Raw genomic sequence first — 22,585 nt, forward strand, 5'->3', positions numbered from 1 at the left:
GATGATGGCTTTGCCAAGGGTGGAGCAGGCCACCTACAGACAGACTGCAGGCCTGGGGCAGCGTCACCATTCCGAGCTGCCTTGAGTCAGTCCCAGCTGTGCTGTGCAGTCACGTTACAGCTGAGGTAGAAAACTATCCCTGCTTTGACGTGAATTTGTCTTCCTTCCCTGCTGCCCTCTTTTAGTTCAATCTATTTTAACCATTGTAGCACAAATCTGATGCTTCAGCCAACATCCAGCTGTGTAATATATGCTCTTCTTCTGCATGATTCCCTCTGCAGGCTATTCTTCACATCTGTCAAACATTGGCAGAGAGGATGGTTGTATGGGCAGAACCTTGGGGGTCCTTCCTGGAGAGGAACAGAAGAGGTACACTGACAGAGAAATGGGTATTTGTGGAGGTTGTCTTTAAAGTCTGGAGTCTTTCTGCACAGCTAACAGAGAAAAAAAAGGAGAGAGAGAAAGGAAGAAAGGGAAGGAGGGAAAGAAAAGGCAAAGTGAGTAAGAAATATTATTTTAGACTGGACCAAAGATTTAGGTCACTTTATGCCCTCTTTCCTGATGCAGGAACTCTCTTTGCTGCTACTTGCTTCAAGTGATCATAGAGTTATGATTGCAGAATGGCCTCTCTGATGGACAGAGGTGTCCACAAGGCCCCATGGAAGTGGTGGCCACTGTTTACTTTTCTGTAAGCATCCATATGTAGACATTTCCAGAAAGCGCACTGTATTTGAGTGCAGCAGCTCTTTCAAAGTTGACAACTAGTGGGCCACTGTGCCCCCTGCATAGCTACTTCCCTGACATGTCAGTGAGGGGAAAATGGAAATAGGGAGGGCAAGGGTCCTGTGCAATTAATCATGGGTGCTAGTGCAATTGGAAGAAGCTACAGTACCTTCAGCATGTGTGAAAGCATCCTTTTGCTCTTTTTTTTTTTAATTTTCTTTTTACAGCAAACATATTTAATACAGCCATTTCAAGTTTTACATGAAGCATAAATCAAGGGGGAGAAATAAGTATATTAGCCACAACACAGGTTGTTTTGTAGCTTCTAAATTTCTTAAGTGTTAGGTCATTTTACTTACAAGTTAAATAGCTGTCTGCAAGAGGCCTCGATTGGTCATAAATTGTCCTTCCAATAATATAAAACACACCATTTATTTACAACACGTATGCTCTTCCAAGTAGATCCAACAGCTCGTAAAGCACGAGAGCTCCTATGTCATCCCTACCGAGACCACTGCAATAAAGAGCCATTGGAATGACTCCGTACTCAGTAAGTGCAATCAGATCCAGCAACAGTAGCTTTTATGGCTTTTTTCTCCCCTCCAGGAAAACCTCAGTATAAGTGCAATTTCAAGGAGCTGTGATGGTCTTACCCAGAGTGGGATGTTAGTCCTCCTGTGCCCCCAAGGTTTAGGGAATGGAGTGAAGTAATGCTCATCAGAGGGTCAAAATCAGCCCTCTCAGGATGGTTCATTTTCATAAAGAGGACGATAGCTTGATTGAAAATAGAGTTAATTGAATACTGTGATGCTTTCACAGTAATATAAACACCAGAGGTCTGCCTTATAAACAACAGTTGTTGCAGAAGGTTTATTGCCTTCTTATAGTTGAAGCAATGAGCCTTTCCATCTCTGTTTATTCCAGGATGGCTAGGCAGTAAAAATGTGTGTGCTGGTACCTGACCTCGGGTGGGCTCCTAGGAAATATTGGCCCAGTTTAAGTAATAAAGATGTTCTTACATAGGCAGAGGTGTGCCCTGATCAAACTCTAAAGTGAAATATCAGCTAGAAGCAGCATTTGATCTAGATTAGAAACCCACTTTAAATGTTTGAAGTAGAAAAGCAGTAGGAGCTGATCTAAGTCTCCAAAGCCTTTTGTCGATAAAAAAGCTCTGAACAATTTCCCTTTAATAATATTACTGCATTTTAAAAATGTGATTTCTGTAGTTCTTGGACAGTACAAAAGGGTGTGATATTTATCCACTGGATTAGCAGACTAGCAGGATCATTAACGCATTAATCAACATCTTGTTCCTTGGCTCAACCTCAGAATGTGCTGAGGATGCCCAGACTGGAACCACAGGAGGAATCAGATGATTCATCTCATACAACTGTGGAAGTACCTGTGCAATCGGTGAAGGGTCTCAAATCAGTGAAGAGAATGAGAAGTGTCTTCTAGAGGATGATCAGCGTTACACTAAGTATCTAGAACAGGCAAAATTAATTGCATTTTAGGATATGCCAATCTCCTGTCACTATGAAGCAACCCAGACGAAGGGGTGAGGATTTGCCCCAAACTTACCAGGGATCCTGCCTGAAGGAAAATGAGGACATTCATGCATCTGCATGAAATTTCTGGTTCCTTTGTGTACAGTGCCATAATTGATTCAGGGCCAACTACTTTACTGAAGAGCCAACTTAATTCAAAGTCTACAACCAGCTAAATGCCTCAGCCCCCCCCTCCTGTGTTAGCCCTGCCCACATGCACCCACCTCTATACAGTTAAATTGAAAAATCAGTGTCTTGAGCAGCTGTGCTAACTCCTGCTGCAGTTAAATGGAACCTTCTTATTAATGGGCCAGACCAGGCTCTAGGTTCATGACTGATGTATCTGTTCCTCACTGTATCACTTCCCATCATGTATATAGAGGTCAAATTAATTTCTTGTCTCTCCAAAGACAAATTTCAACTAGTCAGTGTGAATGTCCATCACAGTGTTACTGATCTGCCTCCTTTTGGACACAAATCAAGATAGCTAATGAGCTGTTTTGCCATGAATCTTCCAGTTGCTAAATTTTTCCAGAGCTCACTCTGAGCTGCGTTACGTCAACCTCCATCAAACGACCTCTTCTGAGACCTGGGCAACATGGCTGTACTCTCTGCAGGTACCCAGCCTCACCATCTCTATCTGCCACCTCCATTGCATTGTTGACTGGAAGCTCTTCAAGGCAGAACCGTTGCACATCCATGCAGTGGTACACACCAGGCCCATCCAGCTCCTTACCATCCATTCCTAGGCACCACCAGAGTCCAACTGTGGCGATGACAGATGGATGCCGGCCACTGTTATCAATAAGAGGCGATAACAGGCACAAGGAGTTATGAAAAAAAATTACTTTTTAATGTACAAAAGGTTTATATACAGTTTCAGCATGTTACCTCCGTTCTTAGGATGTAGAAAACAGCTAAAAATGTTCTTAAGATATAAATTTGACAGAACAATTCACCTACAGTACTTTTAGTAATGATGTCTTCTATACATAATATATACAGTGCTGGAATGGTTATTATAATACTATTTCAGTAAATGAAGGAAGACCATGTCTGGAAAGTCTGAGAAATCTCAAGTCATTGGAGATTTGGTTTTGCTTTTGTGTTTGATCTTTCGTTAATGAGACATCTGTGAAGAGGGACTCAGCAAACACCAATGCCCCATGCAGCTGTTGAAAAAAATCAGATTAGCAGTCAAAGGACACGTGAAGGCCTGATTTGACTCAGCATATGGGATGCACCATTGCACTCCAAGTGTCCAGGACAACATACAACATCCTAAAATACGTACTGCCCTCTTTTCATAAATGCAAAGGCAAGGGCAAGGTCAGCAATTGCAGAATATATACAGCAGACTATAAAACAATCCCTTTACACATACCTTTCACGAGAGACACAAACCAACAGCCAGACACCTTGCTTTGCTTTCCTGTCCTCATGCACCTAAGACATCAGAGGGACCTCAAGGTGAGAGCATCCTGTGCACATCCTTTGCATTTGGGATGAGGTTGGATGAGATCACAAGATGCTGAGCAGCACCTCTCTGCACTGGCTGTGCTCAGGGCTATCGGGCAGCAGGGCTGTCCCAGCCATCACTGCCAACCCCAACTGCTGGGGTACGAAACAGCTCAAAGTTTTCCTGGAGTTTCATGTGATGTTTTCACACCAGCTGGGAACAGTGAGCCTGACACATCAGCTTCTGCAAAAGGAAAGCAGGGGTGCTGGGAAACCAGAAAGCATCTTACAGAGCTGCCGCCATCTGATGCAGGGATGGAAACAGAGGCACGGAGGGGAGATGGGAAGGGGAGAGTGAGGCCCTGAAGATGCATTTGGTCAAACTGTGAGAACCTAGGGAGGATGCCATGCTTGTTCCCTTAACATATAGGGCTATCAGAATCATCTTTGTCCTACACAGTCAGGATTTAAGCAGGGCCTCCTGCCTACATGCACCCACCACTTCTACCCTTTTGTCTGGCAACAACAAAAATAAATAATACTACCAGGATTGGCTTCAGTGCCAGGTGAGTCTGGCCTGGAAACAGCTAGTTGTTACTAGAAGCAGTTATATTTTGGTGGAGGATTTGGTTTTGGGAAGCCCTGCTCCCCCCACCTCTTCCCAAGAATGTTTGCAAGATATTCCCCCAGACAGAGCCATATTTTGATCCAAATACCTGTTTTGAGACTATCCAGATGTTTACCTACACTGCAGACTGCAGGTGCAGTGCTGAACTCAACCAGTCTGAGTACAAAGAGCAGTTTGTGGGTCGGCCAGGGTGTTCTTTTTGAATACAGCAGCTCTTTTCATGCTGACCAAAGCTGGGAGACAGGTTAACGCAGCACTGGGTGGGTGCCAACAAGCCTCCTTGCGGGGCAGCGTGCATTAGCTCATGGTTGGCTTCCCTTTAGTGCTGTCACGTGTCCGATGCCTGCATGGGGCCACGGAAGAGCCCTGCATGCCCTGCATGCATCACCCAGCTGAACCCTGGCCAGAACCGACTAGCTCCTACAGTGCAGACTGGGCTCAAACATCCAAACACCCTCCACTTCTACCACTTTTCAATGTGTGAGCACTTTATCTTAGAAAACCCAAAGGAAAGCAAAGCTGTGGCAAAGCTGCACGGGGATATGGTAATGCATGCTTCAGAAACACAAGCCTAAAAAGGTATTTGGGACCCTATAGAAGTCCCAGCACCACTCAGAGGGCAAAGCCATGCGTGTGTCAGCCTGCACACTGCAGCCTTCCTGCCACAGGGGATTATTTCCCAGTGATTGCTGTTCCCGGGCCTCTGCTCCACTCGGCACTTGATATAAACCACGTTGTAAACACATCTGATCAAAGAGTGCATTCACCTTTCAAGTGTCTCATCAATGCGTCTTTCCAATGTTTTCTCAGAAACTCTGCTATGTTTTTGTAAATGTACATTTCATATACGCTTCTGGCAATACACTATATTTGATTTTTAAAGGAAGAGAGGCCTTAGCTATTAAACACGAAAGCATGGTAAGGCACTTTGCTGAGAAGCCATTTGGAATCCATGTTCTTTGCAAGGTACAAAGGTATTTATGGTACAAAACAATACTGCTGGCAGAGGGCTTGTTTGGAGACATAACTAACCACTGCTTTCATCAGAGTGGCATACATAGTATGGCTTTAAATCTGATCAAAATCACATCCTCCCTTTTTTTTCCTGGGGCAGGCTGAAACTGGAATTTTTGCAAACATAACTAATGGAAAATGATGGGGAGTACTGTCTACAGGGATGGAGGAAGGGAGGTTTCGTCTTTAACCATGCAGTCTCCCACCCTGGTGGCGATACTGTTCAGTGCTCTGGGGAACAAAGCCAAAAGTAATACTAGAGGTGCACCTCTGTGGTGCTGATCTGCCTGGATGTAGCTTACATAACTCTGTACAGAGACTTCCTTTTTTTTTTTTTTTTTTTTTTTTTTTTTTAACTTTGAATCCCTTTAAAGTATTTAATACTTACAAAAAAAATAAAAAATAAAAACAAAAAAAAAACAAACCAAAAAACAAAAAAACAAGTCTACTCTATTGGAACAGATTATTTTTCAAAAGCACATTGATAAACCTGCTTTACACAGACCCCTTGGATAGCGCTCAGGCCTTGTGCTTTACTGTTAGGACATCATGTTGAGAAATTTACTCTCTTCTGCCAGGGTGGTCAGCATGGAGCTCATATCTCCTATTGCCATATTGCTTATTCCTGTAGGTATGGTGGGCAGAGTCAGAGAGTTTCGTGGAGTCGTCAGGCGAGAGGAGTTCTGGGAGAGGTTCTGCAGGATGCTGGGGCTCAGGGTTCCTGACATCAGGCTCGAGTGGTCCCCATCATCCATGATGGCATCAAAATCAATCTGGGGCGGCTCAAGACCTTGCGAGTCCACCGTGCTGGACACCTGGTTGGTGCCCGGGGATGGCAGAGCGGCCGGTTTGCCGCTCAGTGCGCACTGCTGCTGCCTGACCCTGCAGTCCGAGTGATTATCAAAGCCGCTGTTTTGTTCGTACATGTGGATTTGACCATAATAGTACATCAAATTATTTTCCCTCGTGCCATCTGCACACTGTTGGGTCGATGCTGGCAACATGTCGCTGGTTCTTTTATGCGCAGCCTCCACTGCTTCCTGGCCTGGGCTCATGGTGTTTGTAGGGTGAGGAGTTCTCATGTAGCCCAGCTGCTGCACGGTGCGGAGGCCTCGAGGCCTGTTGGCTGGGCTGGGCTCAGCGGGGGGACGAGGTTGGACCATGCCAGGTGGATACGTCTGTGCCGCCGAATCCATCATGCTCTGCTGGGGCTCAAAGCTCTGCTGGTTGGAGGGCATGATGGGCTGATGGAAAGCCTCCTGAGCCATGGGGAAGTTCATGTGGGCTGGCTGAGCTGAGTAGTTCTGCTGGCTCGGTTCATGCATGACCTGGTTCAGCATTGTGCGTTCGCTGTTGCTGCTGACCATTAAGGATGGGTCGGTCGCCATGTCCATTTGCTGAGGGTGGAGGTGGGGCCCAGGCTTTGTCGCCATGTTGCTACAAGAAGGAGAGAGCTGATTTGGGTTTCCGTTGATTGCACTGGGGCTCAGCATCTGATGAGCTTGGTTATACCCTGCCTGTGAGCCCAGATCAGGGTTCATCCCTGGGCCTAGGCTCATTGGCTGCTGCCGCAGTTGCATACAGTTTAGCCTCTGCCCATCCATGCCCACATTTCTTTGCATAAAGCTCTGCTGTGTTACATTCATGTTGTTGTCTGGTAGCTGCATCTGCTGCTGGCTGTAGTTCTGGTACTGACCAAAGTTCTGCTTCTGTTGGACCACTGCTAAGTTCCCTTGCGAAAACTGCTGCTTTGATTGATTGGACATGAGATCAACTGTACCCGAGCTTACTTCATTCCACTGGACAGGCATGTTATTTTTATTCATGTCTGAGGCTGCATCAAAGCTCATGGGACACTCTGCCATCATGGGCCCCAAATGGCTCATGCTTGCCTCAGCAACCGCCATCCTGCGCTGGCTGGGAAAGGCTGGTGGCTGCAGCTTCCCGCCTCCGTGGAAGCCCTGCATCTCGCTGCTGTACCCCATGGAAGTGCTCTCAGCTGCTGTCCCGTTGTTCTGAGATTTGATGTACTGTACCACATCATCTGGAAGCATAATGTCATCATCTCCAACAGGCACCTCTGCCTCCCCAGACATGGCTTCCAAGGCAATGTTTTCACTGATGCTCAGTGGCCGGGGTGAGTAGTTGTGCCGGGCAAGACTCCCGTCAGACCGCCCATAGCTCTGCATGCTGAAATTCCTCCTGTCTGCAGGATGTGCAGGATGGAAGGGGTTCATGCTGTTGGTGCTGTTGAAGCGGTGAACTCTTGGGAGGGCCTGGGGCTCTCCAGCAGGTCTCCTCACTGGGTCGCTCGCCCGTCTCGTGCAGTTGCCTGGAACCTCATGGGGAAATGCTGTGGTGGATGTATAGCCATAGCTGTTGCCATCACTGCAACGCCTGGGGCCTGGTGGGAGGCGAATGGAGGGCAAGGTGGGCTCTGGCCCATCCATAAGTGAGATTCTGTTCTTCAAGGTCATCCTCTCCATGTTCGGAAGAGGCGTTGGAGGAGGGCCCCCTGTGGCAGCAGCGTACTTGGCTTTTAGCCTGTAGTGCTGAGCTGGTGTGAGGTTGAGTAGGCCTGGCATCCCGCTGCACTGGCTTGCCTCACTTGACCGGCGGGAAGCATCCGTTGAAATTGGGTCATAAGAGTCAGCAGAGCTCGTGTTATTGGGACGGTGCCCGAGCTGTGAAGCCTCGCTTGAGCGGCGGCTGGAGAAGTATGGGGAAATCCCTGATGATCTGCGGCTCACAGTGTAGGCAGAGCTGATGGTGCTTGTCGTACTATCACGGCGCTCATTGATTTGATTCAGCATCGTAACCTCATTGACAGACAGCTCCATTATTCTCGGATTAGGCAGCGTAGCAGAAGAACCACCACTGTTTTCTAGAATAGAGCCTAAGAGAAAGATTGTGGGGAAGGAAAAGATTTAGTCAGTTGAGAAATTCCAGTTGATAATGTTCTTGGTTCCAAAACAGAGACACACTTAGGCACCCCTAAGCTGCTGAGGTAGTGCCCTCACATGAGCTTCTCTTAGTGGGGTAAAAGTAGGACTGGTGTGAAACATACCACAGGGCAAATGAGTAGCTACAATCGCAGCTGCTTACTGGAACAGAAACACAACAGTCAGGCACAGGAGGCTGCCAGACCAAAAGCTGACAGTCAATGGTTCTTCCCAGACTAAACCAAGAAAATTCAATATACTAAGCCTGAGGTTTAGTGCAAACAGGGACCTTGAGAATTCTTGGCAAAGAAATTAGAGGAGCACAAAAAGGATCATAAAGATACCGTTATCAAGAATGCCCAGCCAGTGGAAATCTAGTACATGAAGCTGTAGGCAATAGCCATTATTGCTACTGGCTATTACTCTTCAAGTAACAAAAGGCCTGCTGGGGCAAGAAAAAGTATGGAGGGCTTGGCTGGTTTGCTGCTGTTGGTCCAGCAGTCTCTTTGGAAACACACCAGCCCTTGGAGAACTGTTACTGTTGGAACAAATACAGGTAGTCTTGTGGCTGGCACTAGGATGCTAAAGACTTCTGCAATTGTGTTCTAGACAAGCCCAGAAATAAGATTTCTCTGCTTCCCTTCATAGCTCTGCAGTCCAGGTTTCTTTTGCACATAACCAGACAGCTGTGCTTTCACTCAAGCTCTCCATTTTACCTAACATCTCTATCCAGTAAGGACTGACTCAGAAGTCATAAGAAACAATCCTAAAGGGCAGACTCTTGGTTATGAGACCTGAGACAAGTTCTGGAGCATTCCTATAGGACAAGACCTGGGCCCATGGCTTACCATTTCCTGAGATGGGAGGCAGCTTGGTGTTTCTGCCTTGTGGAGCTGGGTTCACCCATGAGCAAGAATCCTTAACTGTTTTGAGTTTCTCTTTCTTGAGTTGTTCAAGTCGTTGCATTGTCGTCATGTGTTTCCTCAGCTGCAGGCTGACTGTCAAATTACCAGATGAGACCGTTGAGTCCACAACAGGAGCACTGTCATCCAACGCCGTCAGATCTCCCAGACTTCCCCCGCTGTGCATGTTCATTTCTACTCCACTGTCATTGTTGTTGGTGCTGCCCAGGGGTGACGGCTCACTGCTGCATGATGACTGGCCACCAGGACTGGACTGACACATCTTGGGAAGGAACAGAGGAGGATTTGGACAAGTGAAAAGAAACCAGGAGCTCAGTACCCTCAATGGGTTCCATGTTTGGCCCTATCCCATGTTTCCCCTCATGTTACCCTTCTCTGCCATAGGATCTCAGCTCTACCAGAGAACATGGACAGCTTCCCTGGGGAGGAGAGCAGGGCTCTCTTCTCCTGCAGCTGGAGAAACTACAGTGATCAAGTGGAGGATGGCGAGGACCAAAACAATGTTCCAGTAAAATATTAAGGGGCAGGTGCTTTTTGAAGGAAAGCAGCACATGCTGCCTGGTGGAAGGCATATGGCAGCAAGCACTGGCTTATCTAACACAGGATCAAAGCCTACGTATTTCAAAGACAATGTATTTCTGTCCATTCTATCATATAACAGGATTAGCTGACAAATTTCCCACCTAGGTAAAAACCTCATTCACTGTTTGCAAGCTCCCACTTACAGATAAGACAGATAAGCAGCATAAATACTAAATTTATGTACATTATAAATTGCATTAGAATTGGGTAGTTTATTTGCAGTAAACACTAAAAGGTCTGAACTTTCTCTGAAGTAGCATTGGTGCTACCTGACAGCACACATAGCTTCTCTGCTTGAAGCCCATGCTCTAGCAACTATCAGAAAGTGAGAGACAACAAACTGTGCCTGAAGACAAGGTGGGAGTGCAGGGTGATGTTTTACTGTTTTACAGCAGCTCTCACTGGCAGGTCTGACTGGCTCTGATGGCCTCATAGCCCTTCAATCAGGATGACAGAGACTGCAATCCTGGAACTTAATGGTGAGTTGTGATACTCAGAATGACGGGATAGTGAGGGTCCTGAGACATTGTTATGTTCTCTTTTTTTCTGTGTTTGAACAAATATCCTCTGTTCCCCACCATCACTTCAGTCTGCATGCCTCTACCTCCTCTCTGCAGATTTAGCTGGAGGCAGGAGGTCTGCTAGAGACCGTACTTTATTCAGCAATTTTAATACAAAGGATTTCTTTGCTCACCTTAGTACCGACTGTCCTTAGGAAGGTAGAGTAAGGAAGGGTAAGCAGGAATAAAGAACAGGTTGTTAGGACAAAGACAGCAACGACAGAAAAGACCATGTTAGTATATGGAGGAAGAGGGGAGTGCAGAAGAATACAACACAAATTGCTAATATTTCCTCATTCCATACCCTGCCTTCCCTGCCATAGTATCACAGAATGGCTTGGGTTGGAAAGAAACTCTAAAGTCATCTAGTCCAACACCCCTCCATGAGCATACCTTCCACCAGATCAGACTGCCCAAAGTCCCACCCAACCTGGTACTGAATGCTTTCAGGGATGGGACATCCACAGCATCTCTAGACAGCCTGTTCCTGTGCCTCACCACCCTCCGAGGAAAGATTTTCTTGGATATACCTAATCTAAATCTCCCCTCTTTTAGCCACAATCTCTAGTCCTGTCACTACAGACCCTGGCAAAACTTCTCTGTCCACCATTCTTAAATGCCCCTTTTCAGTTTTTGGGCCCAAACAAAAGCCCCTTGGAAAGCCCTTCCACCAATTTCTGTGGGTTTAGACACACAGGGCCTCAGAATTAAGGGAAGTAGTGAAACATCTCACCCCTCTCACCACTGATTTTAACCAGGAAACATCAGATGATCCTCCAGGATAGATGCTGCTCATTATTCATGCATGGGTGAGGTACTGGACAGGGAGAATACAGAGGACCAGCAGACACACGGGTCCTGCTGTCAATAAGACATCTTGGATGCAGCCCTGGGAGCACAGAGAGCTGGGAAAACAAGCCCACACCTTCTGAAGGAACTGGGTGGGGAGATGTGATTGTGGGTTTTGTTTTTTTTCATAATAAAAAAACACACAGAGGAAAAGTACTGGAGAGAGGTCATTCTGTTCACCTGTTCTCATGGACCATTTTTATAACCCAGTGCAGAGTATTATTAAGGTAAAACTGTTCTTTTAGTCAGAGACAATTTTGGATATGAAAATGCTCAAATCCTTCATAACCAAAACATGAAACTCATTTCTAATTTGTTAAAAATTACATCCCTTAGCCTTTTTCATAAAATCCTTGTCATTTCAGAGTATGTTGTTTGGTTGGAACAGTAATCTTTTAGACTGGATTCAAGTCAAGAAAAAATATATTTTGGAGTTCAAGTCTTTCCAGCTCTACCAACAAGTCTGGGGACTGTATTTACATCCTCCTTCAAAGGTGAAGGCCATTTCTGCCACATCTGATCCATATTCTGCCACACTCTGAGCTGGTGCAGGAGGCCAGGACTTTGGGAATGAAGGTAAAGAGAACTATCAAAAGGCAAAAATGCTCCTATGCATTCAGTGCCCCATTTCCTTCACCAGCAGCAGTATGCAGAGGAGCAGGTGGGCTCCCTGCATGTGCTGGATGAGTTTTGAATGCACTTGGGCCCATCAGCGTATGTACTTTGTTAGCATCACTGACCATGCTACTGCCTACTGTGGAGTTGCTGTAATGGCTGGAATGTTTTTAAATAGTCTTTGTTCCAACTTATGGCAACTCATGGGGCTGTAAAGTATGATCATGGTTGACTGCAAGCTCATATTCTGTGAGTCAAACAAGAAGGACTGTTCATTCCAGCTCACCTGATCATTGCAGGCATCACTTCCCCACCCTATCACCCCACCACAATCCTTCCTGGCAGATGGGGGTCCTGCAGTGAACTGGTGTACTCCTGAGCAATTAGCTCCAGCTGGGACAAAGGGTTGGACTAGATGATCTCAAGAGGCCGCTGTTAACTCCAGTGAAAGAAGAACAGTGAGGGAGATGGGGAAGGAGGAGGGAGAAAAGGAATTGGACTTCTGCTTAAAGACACATTCATCAATCTGTGTCCTACATCTCTTGCGCAATTTAAGCTGGTGAGGAGGGTACTGAAAATCTGTGATATTGCCACGTTTTACCCAAGTATACAACACAGGCGGGCCAAGCATGATATCACATAGCCCCTGTGACTCCATGGATGGAAATTTGTGCTGCTGGGTAGGAAAGTACAAAATGTTCTGGACTGTGCCCTGACCTGCAATCTCATCTTTGAACCTGAACTCTAGGGTGTGGGCAGCCGAAGAGCAACTGTAAATGGCATGCAATGCTTCACGCCCCCACTGTACTGGAGAAATTAGGAACCGTGTGAGTTCTAAGAGCAACTGCTCTTACCACAGAATTCTCTGTTTTTATCGTCTTCACTTGTAAGCAATCCTCCATGCTCCTCGTGGTACTGTTGGCCTCGGGGCTCTCCTCTGACACCTTACTGCTCTGCTTGGCGCTTGCCTCATTGTCCCCATTTTCCTTGAGCGGAGGTGGCCTTGGGTGCACATCGTTGCGCTGTTTCTTCGTGACGTGGGCATCAGGTCCGTGTACAGTCTTGACATGTTTCCTGAGGGAACTAGGGTCTGTGTACCTCTTTGTGCAGCCAGGGATTTTACAGACATACGGTTTCTGTAAATAAAAGCAGATATTGCGTTATATTTAGAGCAAGCCCAAATATTCCAGGTGCATTGTATGGGCCAAGAGAATATAGTGAATATGGCTGCTGGCAACAACAAAATGTAGGGCATCTGCTCCACAGGGTTGTCCAAGACCAAGATACTCCTGATGTGATATATGGGCTGCTGCTGATCCACACAGACCTGGCCAGTCATTTGATGTTGGCTAAACTCCTTGTTCTCAGTTGTTGGATTAAAAGACAGCTAAGAATTCATGAAATACTTTCCTAATATTACTTTCCCATGTATGTATTTGCTTGGGTGGCCACAGGAATGTTTCCTGATTACAAATGGGCAGGAGATGATGTAGAGGACTGGTCATAGCACGTTCTCTCTGCTAAGGTGAGGTCTGCACCGTGAAAATGCCTGAGACCTGGCTGATGGAATTCCAGCAAAACCAAGCCGGACCAGAGTAACCCTACACAATCTATCATACCACTCCAGCACCTGCCACCTTGCAATCTGTTATTGTGCAAAACAAACCACAGACATGCAATGTTTTTTCAGACGATAGCACTCTAGTCTTGAATTCATGAATCATTGATTGCCACAGGAAAACAAGGATGAAGCCATGCTTCTGAAAACAGAAGCAAACAGATACTCTTCTTTTTCTTCTTTTAACTTTTTTTTTTTTATTATTATTGAACTTCCAATACGAAGCACCACAGTTGTTTGAGCTGGTGCTGCTGTGCTGGAAGCTCTGAATTCATCACAAGTTCCACTTTCAGCCTCACAGCTACTCTAAGTACTTTTCTGCCAATGCACTGGAATAGATCCACAAAAAAACCGCTCCTATAAATGCTGTTTGAAGGCTTCCCAAAATGACCATTCTTACTCTTTTTTTTAATCTGTTTTCCAGTGTTATCCAGAAGCTTGAGTAAAAAAATACAAAGGAGTGTGTACTATAATCACAACTATAAGCACATGAAAATCACCCAAAAATCTGTTTCTTATTCAAAAGCATGCTTCCTGGCTGATCTTGGCAGATCATCTGAATAAACTAAATGCTTGTAACACCACACTGAGGTAAATATTTACTATATTTTAACGCTGGGTAAGCCAAAGCACAAAAAGTAAAATAGCTTGTTTATGAATCTCATGCAACTCCTCCTATGAGGCATTATAGAAATATTATTACTGCTACTAAAACTCATTCTGAGGAGCAGACACCATCCTGTGCTAAAAAAGCAATATTAAACAGTTCAATGCTACAGAAAGCAAGAGAAGAGGGAAGAATTCCTATCTGTTATCTGAGTCTTTAATTTGTGTTGTTGGATGCAGTCTTTGTAGGGTATCAGCACATGAAGTCAGGAGCACAAGGAGCTGGATGTTACTGCCCTACAGCTTCACATTTGTGCAAAATGGGAACGCAGAGGAGCAGGCACCTTGCATTCAAGCTTTGCTCGCATGAAGAGTTGAGTCATCACAGACCTTGTGCAGCTCCTGATCTGGATCACTTGGGAAGCTGAACCTATTTGAAGAAATGTAATGTAATAATACAGCCAAAGGCAAAATTCCATATGTAGGAATATGGGACATCTCTTATACAAACAGAAGGGAAGACTCTGGCATGCCTAGGAGGGATCCTGAAAAAGCTCTAGGGATCAGAGTTCAAGGGATCTATGGGCAAAAGATAATTCATGTAATAAAATTAGTTCACATGTGCTTCAATGCACACAAACTGGTCAGAGAGTCTGTACCCAGTACTGAAAGTTGTACAAGAAGTCTTGGTTCATTCAAATAAGGATCCTTAGGGACGGAAGAGGCACACAAGTTTGATTTAAGATAGGAAACAGTGCTGTACTATGGGAGACTTCAGAGTCTTGATTGACGTACTTAACTTGAGAGAAAGAAGAGTGGCTTAGCAGTACAGTGCTGTGGAAGGGAAATAGCAAAAGTGAAAGAGACATTGCATCCGATTCTGGAGGAAGGCATAGGAAGATTCCAGGGCTGGAAAACAAGCTGTTTCTAACACATGAAGTTTTATCAGTGAGAGTAAATCACCCTATCTATCACCCAGTTAGAGAAACTTTAACAGAAAACAAATTTTGTTTTAACCAAACACCAGCTATTGAGAATACAGACTAGCGTACTCAGCAAGTGGGAAGCTGCACGTCCTGTTGGTCACTCCTGACCTCAGGGTCTGCACAGCCTTGAACCAACCCCAGTGCAGACACAGGTTAATTTTAACCTTCATCTTGCTGAGGAAATTGCTCACAGGCAAACGACAAACCTGGCTTTTGGGATCATACCCAAACAAATTAAAATAGTACTGGGACCCAGGTCTCAGCATCACACAGAACAAAAGGGTACCCTAGACTCTGAATCCCTCTTCTGACTTCAACAGAAGAGCTTTAACTGAGCTGAGGTTATTACTGGCAGATATTATGATACCAGAGATAGAAACTCCCCAAAAGCCCTTTGTAGACACAGCATCGCTTTAAAAAGCTCTCACCCATGGCACTTGCGTTCCATTCTCCAATAGTCTATATTTAACAGTTGCAAATTAGGCTGCAGACTGAATTCTTCATGGCTACAAACATTATTAGAACTTCAGAGTGTTGTTTTTTCTCCCCCCCGTCAGCTAATTAGTGGTAATATAAATTTCAATCGTCAGCTATGGTTGATTGCAACAGACCATCACATGCGTTACAATAAAGGCAATTTCCTCTGCTCCCCTAGTACTAATAGCGGGTCTTAATTAGCCAAGGTTAACAAAGCATTGCATTGTGCTCTATCATTGTACATCAAACGATGGAGGAAGTATTATTTCCAGAGTGTCAGAATCCCGGGTAGCTGTTATACTACTGAGAGTCTGTGCCACACTAATATGAAACACCACATGCACAAACGTACAATCCTATTCACACTATTAAAAATTATGAATTTGGAAAATGCTCACTTTAATTTCCAAAGCCGATTAAGAAGTTTGCATACTTTAACATCTGTTTATGATTTCAAACATGGCTTTCATAAATATAAAGCTAATGTGGTCTGGCTCTTCAGCAAAATAAATCCCATTAAAAAATAAGAAAAACCTCTCATTACAGTAGGTTTCTTTTTACATGAGTGCAGCATGTAAAGTGCATGTTTATTGTCAGCAGAATTAAAAAAAAGCCCTCCGTTGAGCTGCGGTGAGCCCAGGCTTACCTCATTGGAATGCGTCCTGTTTTGGTGCTTGGCTCTATCCGAGGCATTGGAAAAGGCTTTATTGCAGCCTTCATGCTCACAGACGTACGGTTTTTCTCCAGTGTGGGACCTCAGGTGTGTCTTTAAGTTCTCCAGGCGGGAGTAAGCCTTGGAGCAACCCTCAAACTAAAATAAAAAAAAAAAAACAACACAAGAAGGGTGATTAATTAACCAGAAAAAATTGATTTCCCTCCTGCCTAAACCCTTCTCATCTGTTTCTCATTCTTTCTTTTTTTTTTTCTTTTTCCCTTCCCTTTAAAGGGCTTGTGTTTTAGGGAACAACATCCACTTTGTTGGGAGAATTCCCCTCCCTAGGCACGCTGAGAGTTTCAGCAGTGACTCACACTTAAGGTGTTGCTCCTTGTCGGATACACACCTGATATTTCAATAAGAAACTGCTTTTTCCAGCAGGGCTGAACAGCCCTCCATTCTCTTAGCTATCCCTCTGCAACTAACATACTCAGAGATGGAGATCCTTTCCTCTCACCCAGAGAATTGATGGCTTCTCGACAGCTTGACCAGCCTTGCAGCTTCCCTAGCTCCAGAGCTGGAAAGATCAGACCATTCTCTAACACACAAGTAAAAATCCCGCAAGCTTTGAAGTTTCCCAAATTACAGCTTGGGTCTACTCTTGGAAGATGCTGTGGTCAGGCTGTCTGACATTACCAGTTTAAAAAACAAGGCTCTCAATCTTGAAGACAGATGGATTCTTGGACGAGAGTACAGGCCAGAAGCCTTGCTCCTGGAAGGAAACCAGCTGCCCACACAACGAGAAAGAGCAGTTTGGGAGATAAAGTCAGACTTCAGGAGATGCAGTCCCGCCACCCTCTGCTCTGCTTGGAAGTTTCTCCCTGCACCTGCCCCATCTGCAGCATGAAGGATCTCACCAGTCACTCAAATCCAAGAAGTTGTCTTAAATGCTCTTTGATGAAGCTTGTGGGAACTTACAAATGCTGAATTTTAAGAAATGTGGGGCTTTCCTTCCAAATTCTGGCTGAATGCAGCCCTCACATCAACCATGGGGTGAGCTTAGGTGCAGTAGTTCAGGTGCCGCTGTCCTGGCTCTGCACACGTAGGGCTCCTCTAACTAGGTTCTCCCATTCCTTGTTATCTAAGATCCCAGCACATGGGCACAGGATGATCTCATACAGCTCCACTGTGCTGAAAAAGACACAGCAAATTCAGGTATCCTTTTATGGTCTGGCATGGGGATGGTGGAAATAAGGGCTCTGTGATCTTCTGATACCCAGATCTCCTCAAGGAACATCCTTCAAGAGATGATTCCTTCTGTAGGTATGTTTGGATAGGATGAATCTGGTTCACCTTCCTCAGACAACCTTCCTCAGCCCATTAGATCCATGGAACATGCTGTAACTGTGAAGTAGCACAGTATAGCATTTCCTTCCCTTGGCACAGGCAGACAGTCCTTTACAACTGGAGTCATTTATGGTTACTGAAACACATCATTCCACTCACTGAAAAACAAAAGGAACTCAGCATGAGTTCAACTCGAGTGTCCATTTTGGTTTTGACGGATACTGACACACATGCATTTAAAGAAGAAAAATTCTGAGGTCCTATTTTCAAGTAAGATCTCAGCAAAGCACGCCGTGTTTGTTCAAAGAGGTTCCCACTCTCAGGCGTGGATTTGATTATGTCAGTGGGAGTTCTGGTTGTCATTTGTTGAAACAGTTCTTTACCGGATCCCAAACTGCAATGGGGTTCATCTGTAGCTTTATGTACACCACAAACTTCTTGTCTGAAATGAATGGCACTTGGAAAAATCACTGCCAGACTCGGGCAAGGAATGCTCTGCCAAAGAAGGGCACCATCTGCAGAGCTTCCATGTATCGCAGGCGATTGGAAATGGTCAGCACTCCTCTTCAGAGAGAGCTTCTCTGACACATCACACACAGAAGCAGCACAGTTCTCCTGCAGGCAGAGGATGGCTCAAGACTGCAAATTCCCACAGCTCTGTAATTGCTCCAGTGAGAGAAAATCAAGACTGGAGCGAGGTGGGATTGAGCAGCAGAGGATTTTCCTGCTCCATCTCAGTACTGAAAAAGTCCCTGCTACTTATCACCTTCTCAGTCCTTCCACCTGCAAGGATAGGGCTAGTCTTCCCTTCCTGCTTACTTTGCAGCACACCACAGATCAATACACCTTGATACTTTCAAAAGTAAGATTGGTAAAGCATGAGAACTGGGCAAGGTACTTTAGAAGATTAAAACAAAAGACACGGCCCCATGCCCTGGGGAGCTTAGGCTCTAAATTAAATGAACACAGAGCTGAAAGACTGATAAAAACTTGTGCAGCAAGCAAATAATACATATCCTAGTATTTGTAAGCAGGAGCTGGAACAGAGCTGGGGGGAGCAGGGCTGGAGGCTGGACTAATGCAGCAGAAGAGGAGGAAGATACTGTAGAAGGGCTCAGACATCTGCCAAGCAGAAAGAGAGGCTCATTCTGGAGACCCTGGGGAGAGGAACAGCATAATGCTGGCAGTGGAAGAGGTGCTGGCAAGAGGAAGAGGGTGGGAGCAGAAGATAGCAGAAGATACAGCTGGACCCTAGGGCTGAAGTATTTGTGGGAAGAGATGATGAGTTCCTCTCCTACCAGCTGGCCGCAGCCACTGAGCTCCATGGCTCACTTCTTTCCAGTGTTCCCTCTCACGCGTCCTTGGCTGCCCCACATCAGCCAGTGGCTTGATGAGAGACTCCACATGGGATGGGAGACATGGGCTTCAATTCCTCAAGGCTGAGGAAGAGGTGAGTCTCTACCCTCAGGACTGAGATACAAAATGGCAGCCTACACTGTTCCTCAGTGAGTGATTAATGCTAGGTGCTATGCTGTGTGCATGTAGAAGGTTTGGGAACAGAGCTCTTCCCAAGGTTTAAGCACCCCAGGGTTTTCATCACCTCTGAACTAAAACAGGGGAGGCAGGAGTGCATACCTGGATACACGGGTGCAGGAAACTTGCAGCCCCCAGCAGTAGTGCTGGGCAGTGCTGAATGTGATGCTGAATTACACACAACCAAGGCTGGCTGCTTCCCTATCGTGTGCTGTTCCTGAGTTTCCTTCTTGGACACAAGCACTAAGTTGCCTTTTTTGCATATTAAGTGACCTGTCCGGAGTCACTCTGTATCCCTGTGGTAGAGCTGAACCCACTTTCTCCACAAAATAGTTTTGCCCACCAGCCTCTCAATTGCCCTCCTCCTGCTGCACTTTCCCCAGGGTGTGACCTGCAAGCAGCAATGATCCTGTCTGCAAGTTTATGTGACCTAAAATCCAGTGTCCCAATTGACAAGCTGAGAAGTTCTGCACACCCCCGCCAGCTCACCGTGCACTTGTGGGGCTTCTCTCCAGTGTGCCTTCGCATGTGCACCACCAGCATGTACTGAGCTTTGAAGGGCTTCTGCTCCCGCGTGCAGTCCTGCCAGCGGCAGACAAACTCCTTCTTCTCCCCATGGATATGATCATTGTTGATGTGCTGGTGGGAGAGAAGGGAGAAACAGGTCACTTCTGGAAGAGCTGATGCCAGCAAAGCACAGATGGTGTTCCCAAAACCAGCCGTGCCCTCCCCAGTGCTTGTCATTGGGCATTGCACCTGGGTGCCAGGTGCACAGATAACCCCAATAACCCCTCTGTCCACAGGGACACAGGGACCAGTGCTGTGGTCTGGCATGTCCAGCTGGGTGCTGGGTCCAAAGCAGCTATAAATCAGAGGTTTTCCATAAGTGCTGCAAAAGCAAGGGAGACATGCAGTGCCAGGGAGCAAGTAGCCCTCTTGGTGTCTACGGGGCTGCCCAGTGCCAGTGCTAATGGGTGAAGGGAGAATGATGCTAGTGGACCCTGGTTGACAGGAATTGGACTCAATGATCGTTATGGGTCCTTTCCAACTCAGAATATTCTGATCCATGACAGTGTCATTTCTGTCTGCTGAAACCTCCCACACCACACCACGCAGACAGGACCCCTTTGTGGATAGATGCCAAAAGAGGAGGCAGAGGAGATGAGCCAGACGGTGCTGGCCCTGAAACCTCCACTTGCCTCAGAGTGGGGCAGGCAGGAAATGACAGCAGCTGAGAGCTATGTGCTAGGTAGAGCTTGGTGGCCCCAGTGACCACTAATTTCTTGGGTCACTAAAATCCTCCTTCTGAAAAGTCAGATGCAGAACAATGCCTTCATCTTCCCTGAGAGGAAGATGAGGATTGCTTTTCACCATTCAGAGGCAGATGAAGCCCTGATGAAAATAAACAGAGTCGGAGACCGGCCCATTGGAAGCCTGGCTGCAGCAGCAGCCTTGTCTCTCTGAATGGGGTCTTGCTGCCAAAAATAATGCCTGTCCTTGCTCCTGTGTTTTCAGCAGACATTCACTGACAGGAAATCCTAAAATAAACCACTTTGGGTTTGGGTTTTGTTTTTTTGTGCTGAGATTTTTTTCCAGTCCCCGTCTCCACCCCCTGGCCAAGGCCAGGCACACATGTTGTGGCTTGGGATGAGATTTGTTGGGGTGGCGGGGCAGTGTGAGGACACAGAAACTCTGGAAAACAGAGCAGTGTGCCTTCATGGCCCTGACTAACTTAAGCCTGGCATTCTGTATGCATGACCCAGGCCTGGGAACAAAGACCTGCCACATGCCCAGATGACGGAGGGAAGATGTGGCAGACAGGTTTGGGTTAGGTTTCGGGTGGGACTGGAGCACAGCTGCCTATGGTTCTGATTTTATAACATGACACTGGTGTGATATTTTGGCAGAGATCTGGTTAGCCCCCTGGGAGACCTATGGACACATTAAACCATATCTAGACCGGACTGCAAAGATGTCTCCTGGCTCTGTTTGCGTGGGAATCTGACTTGCAACCAAGACTATGCAAAGCAGTGCTAGCAGGAAGCGTGTAGGCTCTCCTATTGGATTCCCCTTGGGCCAGAGGAAGACACTTTTATTGGTGGAGGACTGCAGCCCCCCTTAAGGCTTATGAACTCACTGTCTGGGCAACATCTGCTTCCCATCACACCACGCAGGAACAGTCACACGTCTTACCACACTTAACTACACTGCTCCGCAGTCCTCACTAAACCCCTAACAAGCCTATGGCTTTCCTTGGGCTTCTCTGAGATGTGTGCAGCCTTCTAGGCTGGAAGCAGTAGCAGTGCTTGAAAAAATACACTCTCATTCCTGCTGCTCCTCTTTGACACGCACTGCTCCCACAAGCACATTGCCCACTGCATGTGCAAAACAGGCCCTGCATGCCCAAGTACTTTGCTCTGCACACAAACAGAATTTTTTCCATGCATGGTGGGATGCCACCTTCTCAGAAATTGGCCTATGACATCTGTATTTCATTTACATGTGTATTTTGGGCATCCCAAATCCACAGCCCCACATTGCTAGTAATCATAGTACAGACATATCCGTTTTTAAAACCATCCAAATTTAGGAAAATCTTGGACATTCTGTCAAATATTTTTCTTTGGCTTTTCTCTGGAAATAAATTGTGCTGAGCTGCCTGGATCTGCCCTGCACTGGGCAGAGTTAAAGGGCTTTTCTTACGTTTGAGAGGGAAGTGCACAAATACTGCTGGACAAAAGTGAGACCAGCCCATCCGACATGGCCGTTGTGGTTTAACTACAGTAAAGCACCACCCTGAGGCACAAAGTGCAATCCATTAAACCGAAATGCATATTGCTAATTTGGCCCTTGAAAACAATTTCCAAATCTGTCTGTCCTCAAGGAATTGTTCTGAATGGGTGACATCTGGTTGGTTGGGCAGGTGTTTAGCTTTAAGTTGAAGAAAAGTAAATGCCCCAAATGATCATTTGGAGCACAGTCTCTCTGAGCTTAAGGTTACATTTGTGTGCAGAACTTGAGGGATAGAGACTAATGCTTACTTGGTGGCATCTAAACATGACTACAGTCAAATGAAGACCTACAACAAAGCATTGTTGCTGAGGGTGATGAATTCCCAGCAGGCCCAGGCTGGTGTCCAACAAGCAGGGCTCACAGCACAGGGCCCAAATGAGGATTGGGAGGTTGCAGGGCTGAGACACAGTTTCTCAGGGATTTGCTTGGAGTTTGAGGGATTTGTCAACCCCAGAAGCCAAAGAAAAACCAAATAGTGGATTCCCACACGATGCAAAGCATACAAAAGGTTCTTGGAATTAATTAGAACTGAAAATTTGGTTCAAATGACTTAGTTTGGAGATCCTTCAGAGAGCAGCTTTGACATTAGTTTGGGGACATCATTGTGATTATTGAAATCTTATTTCCCAATTTTTAAAAAATCAGCCCACTTTCTTTATTTCAGACCCTGAGGGAGACACTGTAGCATATCTCCACACTCTGGAAGTGCTCTATTTCTGCTTATGGGCA

General features: G+C 46.0%; 1 protein-coding gene across 5 annotated transcripts in view; it reads right to left on the reverse strand.

Moving 5' to 3' along the window:
- Positions 1-3,101: 3,101 nt before the first annotated feature.
- The window catches only part of GLI2 (GLI family zinc finger 2), a 177,387-nt gene continuing 157,903 nt past the window's right edge, over positions 3,102-22,585 (reverse strand). For all 5 annotated transcript variants that reach the window (XM_052675717.1, XM_052675716.1, XM_052675712.1 and 2 more), the window contains 5 exons: positions 19,553-19,702; positions 16,175-16,339; positions 12,696-12,977; positions 9,161-9,497; positions 3,102-8,266 (listed from right to left, as the gene is read on the reverse strand). In XM_052675717.1, coding sequence (XP_052531677.1) covers positions 5,910-8,266; positions 9,161-9,497; positions 12,696-12,977; positions 16,175-16,339; positions 19,553-19,702 — 3,291 coding nt within the window. In that variant the 3' untranslated portion in view covers positions 3,102-5,909. The remainder of the gene's footprint in view (positions 8,267-9,160; positions 9,498-12,695; positions 12,978-16,174; positions 16,340-19,552; positions 19,703-22,585) is intronic.

Source organism: Tympanuchus pallidicinctus, unplaced genomic scaffold, assembly GCF_026119805.1.
Source record: "Tympanuchus pallidicinctus isolate F22 unplaced genomic scaffold, pur_lepc_1.0 scaffold15, whole genome shotgun sequence".
Classification (NCBI taxonomy): Eukaryota; Metazoa; Chordata; class Aves; order Galliformes; family Phasianidae; genus Tympanuchus; species Tympanuchus pallidicinctus.